Consider the following 11,582-nt stretch of genomic DNA (forward strand, 5'->3'; position numbering starts at 1 on the left):
TGTAATGGGAACATGCATGTTATTACCAAAATTTTACATTTCAATTCAGTTGTGCAGTACACTCTGGGTTCTGCTACGTGGACTTGAAAAGGAAGTGAAGCTTTGTACGTAAAATTTACTACTACTTCTTTTTTATAAAGACATTTTAAAAATATAAAGAGGAGTGCTGGAGAAGTTTGGAGAAGGATAGATGTAGATAATCACTGGGGTGGCAGGAACCCAGGAAGTCATATGCCACTGGAAAGGGTAACAAGTAACATCAGTACTGCGGATGATGGGTGCTTAAAGGGTTTTAATTAAAGGAAGGATAGTTACGTTGTAGTATCAGAGGGGGCGGGGGAATGAATAATAGTCTTCAGTGGTCCAGTGAGGGACCATATTTAACACCTCAACTACTCCCTTTGACTTCAAATCCTGCTTCAATGAGGGCTGTATGAATAAGAAAAACCTGTTTGGCACCTTGTCTTAATATACATTACAGAACATAATGACCTGGTTGGTGCAGGCTAAGTGATAAAGAATGCATTCGTATCTTTTATAGGCCTTTAGCCTATATTTTCTAGAGTAATTAGGGATTTTAGAGGCCTCAATTTTTTGGATGCACATCCTGAAACATCACTGGGGGCAGGTGCTCAGCACTTTTTACTGGAGCCTGATTTTTAGATGTTTTGCAGTGAGCACCCAAAAGCAGAGGCGCTCCAAATTACTAGTCTCTTTTGAAAATGTAAATGTTTGCAAGCAGTATCTCTAGACGTTGTCCAAGTTGAAATGATCTGTCAGTAAGGGGATGAGCCCAGATCATGTACATTACATGAAGTATCACTAATGGTTTAGTGACGGGCAAAGAGGATGAGAAGATGGATTTGCTGGGGTCAGTTTTTGGCTTTGCCACGGACCATATGTGACCTTTGGAGACACTTGCGCATGGTTTGCAGCTCAGTTTATACATCTGTAAAGTGGGTATAGTATTACTATGTTACTGTAATGAAGTGAAGGTAGTTAAATTTTCACTGTACTTGACTCTGATGAAAGGTGCAATAGAAATACAAAATATTAACCGTACATACGAATAAATTATTGTTTGCCTTAAGGTAAACCCAGACAGCTGCATGGATGAAATAGGCATAGTAGATGCCTGAGAGTTGTGTACCCGTATGGTGAATGATATTTGTTACTCCAGTGCTGTAACCTGCTGTGTTAATTGGTGTATAGTTTCTCTTACTCTTGGTATTTACCCGGAGTAACTATTTTTTTTTTCAACAATATACTAGTTGCCCAGTCTTTTGTGACCCTCAGGTAAAAGACCTTCAGGTAAAGTGAGCATGATCCTCAGCATGTGACTGAAGTGCAGAAGGACATATTCCCCTCTTCGTCCTTGCTTTTGTTACTAGGGATGAGTACCTTTGTGGTCATGCGCTCCTACATTCATTAATACCAACCCTGTGTAGCCTGTCACCTTTTATCTTGCACCTAACGCTCTCACTCTGCACTGTGCATGATCACGGTCCAGGAATAGAGGCGGCAGGGTGAGATATGAACTCTGGCACAAATTACAGATCTTTGTAGAATGGGCTTTATGAGGTGCATTAGTACCATGTAAAGTGTGTTGATGGCCCATATAGCTATTTATAAACAAGTTCAGAATTGGCCGCTTAGGAAGTAATAATCAAAGTATTAACGTAGGAGATTCCTGCAATGAAAATGAAGAAGTCAGTTTGTATTAGTTTTTCTTTAAAGGTGCTATGCACTACAGAGCTGGCTTCTGAGATTTGCACTTTATATTTTCATGTAGAGCACAAAATTTTCCTCATGTTTTGGTGCTATTTCTAGACTAAAGAAGGCAAAAGACAATGTTGAGATATTTATTTATTAGAAAGATGTTATTTTGAAGAATTTACTTTCAGATCTTAGGCTGCATGCTAGCTTCAGTCAAAAATATAGTAGATTTTTTCAGACCTTTTCTTTAAAAACAAAACATACTGTCTTGTTTCTTTGAAGCTTAGAGCTGTTTAAAGAAAGCAGATTGAATACTCCGCAGCAAGCCCCATCGGCCTCTGGCTTTCCCATGCCCATCTGGAGTAACTACCTGGAATTGGGGAAAAAGAACACAAATTCAGAGTTAGGAATATTTTAAAATACATACAATTTGCAGGGACTTGGTATCTCAGGTGTTAAATAATGGGGTAATAGAGTTCTTCAAAATGTGGTCTACATTTTCAGTGGAGCTCAGAGTCAGATTTTCAAGTACTCAGTACCCACAATAGAGGGTAGATTTTTCAGAACAGCTCAGCTACCACTTATGGCCAGATTTTCAAAAGAACCCATTTTGAGCTCTTTTGAAAAATCTAGTCACTTACTTTGCTGCCTAAATGGAAGTAGATCTCTTGAAAATCTGGCTCTCAGGGCAAGTGGAAAGTGAGCAAAAGCCAATGCATCCGATGAAGTGAACTGTAGCTCATAAAAGCTTATGCTCAAGTAAATTTGTTTGTTTCTAAGGTGCCACAAGTACTCCTTTTCTTATCACCAGATGGTGGCTGTTTGGTAGTCTGTGTACAATGTAATTATTTTTGAGATGTACCTAGCACCAGCCTTTAAGTGCCAGTTGCAGGTCAGCTAGGGAGAGATTTTTAAAAGCACTTAGTCCCAGTTCCCCAAAGGTATTTAGGCACCTATTGTCTATTGAAGTCAATGGGAGTTAGGTACCCAAATGCCTTTAAAGATCTAGGCCCTCTGGCATTTAAGAGCATAAATCCCATTGAAAGTCATTGAGACTTGTGATCCTAAATTCCTGAGGTGCTTTTGAAAAGCTCCTCCCTAGTTCTTCGTGGACAAGTGTCCAATCACAAAAAATACCATCAGAACTCAAACAAATTAGTTGCCAAGTTAGCCGTCTCATCAGTCAGGTTTAAAAATGGGCATGGCAATTGACCTTCATCCCTAGAAGCAGCCTTGCTAGAATGGGGTGGAGTCACATCTGCAGCCTCCCTTACACTACCTCGGGCTGCATTGCAGTTGTTACGTTCACAGAGCAAAATTAATTTTCATTGTTAACCTAGGACCTTTCTCAAGGACGAAAATAACTTAAACAACCCACGTCTCTAATTAGGGACTAGACTGGGCAATTGAAGCACAGCTGTGATTGGTGGCAATACAGAGTGATCCCTCCCCATGGTTCCTAATGTACAGGGGTAGTATGCAGTCTGTGCCATCCTTCAGGACCCCCAGCGTGCCCAACCTGCGCCATAGGCTTGAGGTAGGAGAGGAATGCCTCACCTCTGGGACAATGTGCTTCCCAGAAAAGATGTCTGAAGGGAGCAGATCCTGTGCTCCTACAGCTTAGAGACTGTAATTATCTGTGACTCTTGTGTGGGTATAGAGCCTGGGACAATCTGGCCCTGATATAATATGTCTTTGATCAATTCTTTTTGGATAATTGGATATGTCAGAAAATATTTTATTATTTTGTATAAATAAAACGTCTTATATTTAATGTAAATGCACCATGAGAATGTAACTCTTTGAAGTTTCCATGCAGCTGGTAAAGTAAAACATTCTAATTTTATGCAAAAAGAATGGTGGTAAGTTATTTTTAAAAAAGATCTATAAATGTCTGTCAAGCATGCTTTCTCATTTTCATTTACCATGGAACTCTTTGCTTATGTAAATTACAGCAGATGTTAAGCAAGCCTGTGTTTCTCTGGAATATTAATACAACTCTGCTGCCTGGAGAAAGAACTGTTTTCAAAAGAAAAATCAATATAGTACTCCAGTGTGTCAGATAAAAAAGAAAATACTGTGTTGAATATGTTAAGTATGGGAAGTAGAGCTGTTCTGGTGGTCCAGAGGTAGTGTTATTATTAGCACTCACGTAGTGAGTTATCTGAGTGCCATTTCAAAGCTAGACTCTTACTAAATCCAGGTGACAAGGGACTAGGAGCCTTGGAAGGATAAAACTTTGCGAAGTGAAACCGGGAAGCAAGAAGGGAGATTGTTCTGCATGGAACTACAGACTGAAATCCACCCTTTCACAGAGCACTTATGCAAAGGGCTATGTATTGAAGTCCCACATAAACCCTTTATTGGGACTCAAATGGTGCACAGAGCCTTTTACTGGCTCTCTGCGCTGGGATGATTTGCTCTTGTATGTATAATGGTTCCTAGTGGAAAAATAAATGGATTGAATACATGTTTTTGGTCAAGGTTTAGAACACAGAGGTGACATCTGTGTGTGGTGCTGCGTGCTCAGCACTTGTGACAATTAGGTGTTTATTTTTGAAAATCTTGCTTTTTTTTTCTTTAAAACCATAATAAGAGAGGCATTTGACAAGGGTGCTGAGGGACATTCTGAAACTGTCAGTCTAATTCTCTTTGATTGTAAATACTTTGGCGACCGGGACTATCTCTTTCTGTGTGGCCATACAGCACGTAGGACACTGGGCCCCTCGTCACAGTGTTAGTTAAAATATATTATGTACTTGCATGAAGATTGTAATCATGGTGCTGCTCTACTGTTAACAAATTTGGATGAGAAAAAATAATCTGTGGAGAAACCCAGTACCTTTCAGGATTATGGGCTAGTATGCTGAATCACTTTCCTGTGACAGCACCCCATGACATGTGTTCTTGTTCATGGATAGAGACAAAGAAGAATTGGAATTGAATATAGGAGGATGGAAAGGCAAAATAACTACAGAAAGAGGGACAGAGATTTTACTGTACCTTACAAATGTCACTCCATTGACCTGGACCATTTATATTGATGGCACGAACTTTAAAGAGATATTCTGTGTTTGGATCCAGATTATGTATCTCAAGGTTCTGATGCTTTATCCCATGCAGTTCTCCAGCTAATTGTGTCTGGACAATGTTATCAGGACTAACAGAAACCACTTCATAGAACTCTACATCAAAGAAATCCACGTCTTCTGTGGGACATGTCCAGTAAATCTATGGAGGAAACAAAGATCTACATTGTCCAATTATATGTTCTTTGTTTTATTTTCTTATTTATTTTATTTTATTCTTTATTTTCATTTCAATTTTTTTTTTTAAACAGGCCACCATCTTACTGCTGCTTCTGCATTTAAAAATTAAAACATGCCTAACAAAGCATGTAATAAGTGAAAGGCAATGACATGTGGGATTGCATTTTGAAAAATGGAAGCAGCTTCTGGGAAGTTCAGAGCACACTCATCTCTCACACTGAAATTGATGTCTGGTGTAAGCATTTAGCGCTTTCTATGACTTATTTGGCAACTCATTTAATTGGGCTTCTAATAGGTGCTGAGAGCCGATTAATATATAAACGTAAAAAAAAAAAACTTTTTTTAAAAATCACTCAAATAGGACCCAGTTCTGAGAGATGCTAAGCAAAACATAACTTGATTTTGTATAATCCACACCCACAATGCCCTCTTATGCCAGTATTTAATGTTAAAATACATCTACTTCCTTTGTACTGGACCTTTCATATAGTAAATACTCATAATGGCCCGATTGACTACAATGGGTTCAGTGTCTTATTTATTATTTCCCAATGAACTTTATCAGCATTACTCATTCACAAAATAAATGTTTTAAGCTATATTAAAAGGAAAACCAATTTGACCAGGACCATCCAGGACCTAGTCTACATACATTTTTAATATAAACACAAGTCTTACTTTGGCCGCCCTTGGATATACAAGAGTCTGGTAGATGATAACTAGGCCTGGAACCATAGATGATCCATTGTCAAATGGTTCTGGATTGTGAATGATACTGCAGCTTTGATGGTTTCTTTCTTTTCTTGGAACTTGAGTAGATGCATCCCAAAATGCAAACATTTCATTATGCTCTTTACGATGAGGGGGAGGTGTGGAATTTGGTCTTCCACACATTTCTTTCCTCATCACTCTTGTTTCATATTGTGAATTTAAGGTTGATAAAGATGGACTTCGGATCATGGTTGAATGTTTTTCTGAATGGGTACTGGAAATTTTCTTTAGAACCATTATGTCTGAATTACAGGGATAAGGAGCTTTGTTTGCTTTATCCGCTGATTGCTTCATTCTGACAGGTGATTGGAAAAGGCCATGCAAGTTGGCTGAAAGATCTTCAAAGTTGAGTTTAAGGTTCTGAATGGGGTCTTCTTTGAGTCGTGCGCTGGGCTGATAAATATTAGTAACTACAACTTCTATTTCATTTACCAAAAGGTTTGCAGACTGCAGAAATGCAATCTGGTTTTCCTCCTTCAAAGCCTCCTTAGAATACTGAATAAGGCTATCCATTTGAGAGATTTTTCTGGAAGTTTGTGCCACATACTCTATAATTCCCTGCTCTTTTTTAAGTTCAATGTTCTCAAGCAATTCCATCATCTCCTTCTCTTTTTCATGGAGAATGTTCCGTAATTTGAGAAATCCATTTCTGATCTCCTTTCTCTTAGTTTCTTTGTAGGTCTTAAAATTGTTCTTTAGCAAAAGGATTTCCATTAGGTCATTATCGACCCCATATCGGACTGTAAAACAAAATCAAGCCAATTATTTCAACATCCCATTGACATGTTGTGTAGCAGTTAGCAGGACTCAAGCTGGCCTAGTATAGCATAGAGGGACTTCAGGATTGGTAGAACATAAGACAAGGAATCAGAATTCTGATGCTTTACTCTCAGTTGTGCCACTGCTTGCTAAGTGTCCTTATAGTAATGATTGATTACTTTTCAAATTTGAATGGATAAAGTTAGGGGCCTCAATAGACATGACCTACTTTCGAGAGGTGACAGAGCTCAGCACTTCTGAAAATTAGGTGGCCATTTCTTTAGATGCCAAAGTGGGGATTTAGATGCATAAATTTACATATCCAAATTCAAAAAATTTGGCCTCATCCTCTTAGCGCCTCAATTTGGTCTTCTGTAAAATAGATCTGATAATGCTTATATACCTCACCTTCAAGCTTAATTTATGAGTGATCATAAAGCCCAGAGTAATCTTTGTGAAATTTACCATGTTAGTGCAAAGTATTACTTATTATGAAAACCACACTAGCAAACAGCAGCAGTTATCTGAGTTTCTTGTTTTGCTTTTTATTCCACCCATCTGTCTTTTCAAAGGTTGTTATAGGGATTTAGCCATGCAACTCCCTTTGAATTTAGAATCTGGTGCCAGGGTAATAGCCTGGTTAAAAAGTTTTAGACATATAAATTCACTTGTAAGCAGGAGGGAAAAGGGGAGGGGCAGAATTCTGGGAGAGGGTCTGATGAGGAAAACAGTAACTGGGAGGGAGAGGCATAGAGTATCTGGTCTCGAAGTGGGGAGCACTGGGTAGGCAAAGGAAAGGGATGAATGGAGGGGAATGTCAGAGATGCAGGGTACCTGATGAGGGGTGCTGAGGATTATGAGGTGGATGGAGGGTGATGCAAGGAAATGTGGGAAGGTGGGAAATCCATAAACTCTTATGTCTTTTAAACTGTAAGGGTCAATTTCTGGCCCATACTATAAGCCCTTTGTGGTACTTTGGCAGTGTAAAGTGACTGGAGAGATGCCACACCTGTACCGCTAAAGTGTGAGGGAATATCTGACTTAGCTGGCTCTGGACCACCCCAGGACAGAAGGCACATCTGTGAGAGACAGCACAGCCATAGTGCTGTGGAACTCCAATAAATCCTGACCGATACAGCACCCAGGCAGGACTTGCTAATGACTGCAGCAGTGAAGCCTTGTGTTGATTTCCTATCTGTCACAGCACATCCTTTCAGTGGCTGTCATGTGTTAATGTGCTTTAAACTTGTATATATCTATTTTTGTATAGATAAGGTAATATTGTTTCCGCTGGACTCCCCGAAACACACTTTCAGCAACAACTATTTTAACGAAGTTCTTTGCAAATTTCCAATTGATAGATGATAGAGGGATAGGAAATTTGCAAAGAACTTCGTTAAAATAGTTGTTGCTGAAAGTGTGTTTCGGGGAGTCCAGCGGAAACAATATTACCTTATCTATACAAAAATCACACAGCCAGTTAAAGACAAACATCAGAGTTTTTAAAAACAGTGCAAACAAGCAGAAAAGCTGACATAGGAACCTTTTTTAAACTTGGCAATAGCACTGAAGAGTGAAGCAGCCTCATTTGAGCACGCCACTGGCAAGGGTAGTATCTCATGATCATTGTGCAGGGAGTCACTGCAGAACTCACAGATTAGCTCGTGGTCATCTAGACAGTATTTAGAAAGGTTTGAGTTGGGATGGAGTAAACAACAGCACTCTCCTTGATCTTCTCGATAGGCTTTGGTAAATATGTGGTCTTGAGTGGTGATCTCACTGTGATATAACCTTAGACACTCGTTACAAAAATTCAGCCGGCATGTGAGACATCTCTTGGATGCCTTCTTTGTCTTCTCTTTGCAAACTTGGCAATAGATTGGTGCTTGGGTTTTGTCAAATCTCCACCTCAGAAAGCCATGTTTGCGCATGTATCTCCTAGCCAGTTTGGCCCTCAGGTAATTCATCCTCAGATGAGTTTTATTAGTGTAGGGGAGGCAGTGTGCTTTGACACACACTGGGCATACAATGATGAAGAAATTCTCAGTTACTTCAGCCTGGGCTTTGCTTTTACTTATACACTTCTCACAAATGCAGTGGTTGCATGGTAGCATAAATGGGTAGAGATACAGTTGTTTACACAATGGACAAATGAGTTGATCACGAAAAGCATGTCCTGATGCGTCCCTCTCCAGTGTAATGATTGATGTGTCACTTTTACTTTCAAAGGTTGGCAAGCTAACTCTTGAACTGAAAACAAAAAAAAAATTGGATACTCACTAAGAAATAGATTCTAATGTACACAATTCTGCTGTACAACCTCATCCATTTTTGTTTTTCCAAGATTTTTATTTCAAGGAACAGGTTATGACTGTGTTCTGTTCTGCCAGCATTGCACACAAGTGAGTGTTTCTGTTCATGGTAGTAGTTGCACATTTACTACAGGTGTGTACAATGCATGCAAAGCTGCCTGTTTTATTTTTCAAGATGTTCATTTCCCCACCACCACAAGTGTTGCAGCTATTACACAAATGTCACCATCCAGCACCTGTTTTTTGCTCCATCTCTTTTTCTTGTTTATATGCTTTGCCTGTTAAAATTACTATCATGAGTTATGATTCATGTGAATAGTAGAATAAACAGGTACCTTAACCACTGTATCTAACTATCCTTTGCCTTACAAGGGGAATCAAAATCGACCTCATAATGGAACCCTATTGCCAGCTCAAGGATCTTTGTGGACAAAAGTTTTAAAAAGTGGCTGGTGGTTGTGGGTGTCTCAATTTTTGCAGTGCCCAGCCTGGGATGCCTTAACGGGGCCTGATTTTCAGAAAGTGCTCTGTAAATCTCTCTGCTCTGTAAGTGCTTTTGAAAATCTTGGTCAACTGTCTCTCCATCATAATTCCAATGAAGATGACACAAGCTCAAGTGGTTAACATAGTCACCAGAAACATGAGATAAAATCACTGCCTCATCATTCAATTTTTGCTGTAGACCTGGTTGGGTTGGACAGTCTTGTACCCACTCCCTGCTTCCACAATACTGCCTTCACCACTACATTTCTTGTTGCTGCTGTTTTCAATCCCATATCTCCCACCCTACACACTCCAAAACTGCTGCTCCTCCCCCCTCAGGTGTTGCCCAACCCCTCCCCGTATATAAGTTAATGTGTGTAATATCACTAACTAAATAGATTCTTCCCAGCGCTGCCCTTGTTCTATCCACTTGTCTCCCCCACTTTCAGAGCCAGAGTTACATATTTTAAAGGCAAGAATCACTTATGGGTCATGTATCTCTGAAGATCAATCAGTTCTTCTCCACTCACAGTCTAAATCTTTATAATCATTACCACTTCTTTGGTCTGGCTAGTTTCTTAGAGCCCTAGGCATACCATTGCAGTAATTTCTTTTCACTGTCTGCTCTTCAATTTAACCTATGTTTAGTACTGACATTTTCCCATCCCTCTCCCACCCCAAGATTATTATCATCCCATCTTTCCACTCTTTTCACAATATTTTTATGCAGTTGACTTTCAGTTTCCTCTACTCCTCTACCCTGACCACCATTTTCCATTAGTCAGTATTTTTCTCTTACTCTCACTTCACTTTCCTCTTTATCAAACATGTGTCCCTTCTCATTGTACAGTCCTCTTTCTTTCCTTTTCTCAGGCTTTTGCTCAATTAAAGCTTGTGGGAATTTTTCAGTTAAACATTTTTTTCACTTAAAAAAAAGTCAATTTGTCAAAACCAAAACTGTTCACAGATCAATAAATGTCCTGTCTTGAAAAAATGTCAAGAAAATGTTTTGAAATTGTCAAAACATTTCATGCTTATATTTTCTAAATGAAAAATTCCAGTTTTCTGGAACAAAATAACTTTGTTTTGAAATTTTATGCTTCATGGGGGTTAAAAGAAAGGGGGGCGGAAGTCAACAGTAAAATGGCGCATTTTGAAATTATTGAAGCAAAACATTTCAATTGATCCAAACTGAAATAAATCTTCAGGGTCTGGGTTTTGGTTTGGGATTCACAAATATTTTTTGATTGTTTTTTCTTTTTAAACTTTCTTCCTGATTCAGGCATGGAAATTTTTTTTTTCCTGGATGGGAACACCATCCTCCCACTACTTCAGCTCTACTTTCCATGCCCAGCTTGGTCACACTGAGAACATTTTTGATTCGCCCCTCCCCCCCCATGCAGCATATCCATTGTAATGTAATATGTAAAAAAAAAGAATCAGATTCCTTCTTTGAATGCACTTACTGACGTCTCCTTCTGGCTCTGGGAAGGTATGATGCGTAGATGGTATTCCTGCAGCATCTGCTCTCATAATACTGACAGCTGGTGTTCTCATCAGTGGTACAGCAACAGCACTTGCAGTCTGGGTCATTTGAACAGGAGCAGCAGCACCAACGGCAATTTGGGCTCTCTGAACATGAGCAGTGACAACATTGGCAAGCTCTGCCTTCTGCATATGGGCAGGGGAAACAGTTGCAATTCCGCTCCGCAGTAAAAAGGAAACGCCAACATGAACAGCATCCTTCATTAGTCCTTTCCAGTGGTGGGCAGCAATGGCAGCCCAGACAACATGGCCAACTTAGGCATAAAGTATTGGCCATGGCTCCACAAGACACTCGGAAGAAGGTTCACTGATCCTTTGAACCCTATCCTCACTTTACACGGTAGCACTTCTAAAACACATGAGACCGGTTTGACGACTCAGGCTTTGTGTTGGGATAAATGGTTCGCATTCCAGTTAGGAATAATGATGTCACAAGGAGCTATTTAACTAAGGACAATCATATTTGCATATGTAAGTGATGTGCTGATTACATCATGTATATGTCACAATTACTAAGATCTACCTTTGCTGTTTCTTGTATTGGCACCCAACACAACAGTCTCTGAGCTGGCAGAAGTTACATCTTCATCCAGCAGCCAATGGCGCTTATGAATTTCCAACAGAAAATTCTCTAGTGTGTTGAAAATTTGGGAGCCACATTAAATAGAATACAGTATAAAATAAACACAAGTAATATTGTGCTGCTGGTATATTCATGCACATATTT

At 39.5% G+C, this 11,582-nt stretch overlaps 1 protein-coding gene across 1 annotated transcript; it reads right to left on the reverse strand.

Annotated features, from left to right (window-relative positions):
• Positions 1-1,955: 1,955 nt before the first annotated feature.
• TRIM42 (tripartite motif containing 42) lies at positions 1,956-11,192 on the reverse strand. The gene is made up of 5 exons (XM_037909171.2): positions 10,777-11,192; positions 8,059-8,765; positions 5,664-6,496; positions 4,720-4,947; positions 1,956-2,086 (listed from the first exon to the last, which is right to left on the reverse strand). The coding sequence occupies exons 1-5, from the start codon at positions 11,130-11,132 to the stop codon at positions 2,000-2,002; spliced, it is 2,211 nt and encodes a 736-aa protein (XP_037765099.1). The 5' UTR covers positions 11,133-11,192; the 3' UTR covers positions 1,956-1,999.
• Positions 11,193-11,582: the final 390 nt, after the last annotated feature.

This window comes from Chelonia mydas, chromosome 9 (genome assembly GCF_015237465.2).
Source record: "Chelonia mydas isolate rCheMyd1 chromosome 9, rCheMyd1.pri.v2, whole genome shotgun sequence".
Classification (NCBI taxonomy): domain Eukaryota; kingdom Metazoa; phylum Chordata; order Testudines; family Cheloniidae; genus Chelonia; species Chelonia mydas.

Coding starts and splice junctions, on each gene's coding strand:
- TRIM42 (XM_037909171.2), bottom strand. CDS start 11,132: ATGGCCAATACTTTATGCCTAAGTTGGCCATGTTGTCTGGGCTGCCAT. Junction 8,766..10,776: donor AGAGCCAGAAGGAGACGTCA/GTAAGTGCATTC, acceptor TTTTGTTTTCAG/TTCAAGAGTTAGCTTGCCAA. Junction 2,087..4,719: donor AATGGAGTGACATTTGTAAG/GTACAGTAAAAT, acceptor CCCCAATTCCAG/GTAGTTACTCCAGATGGGCA.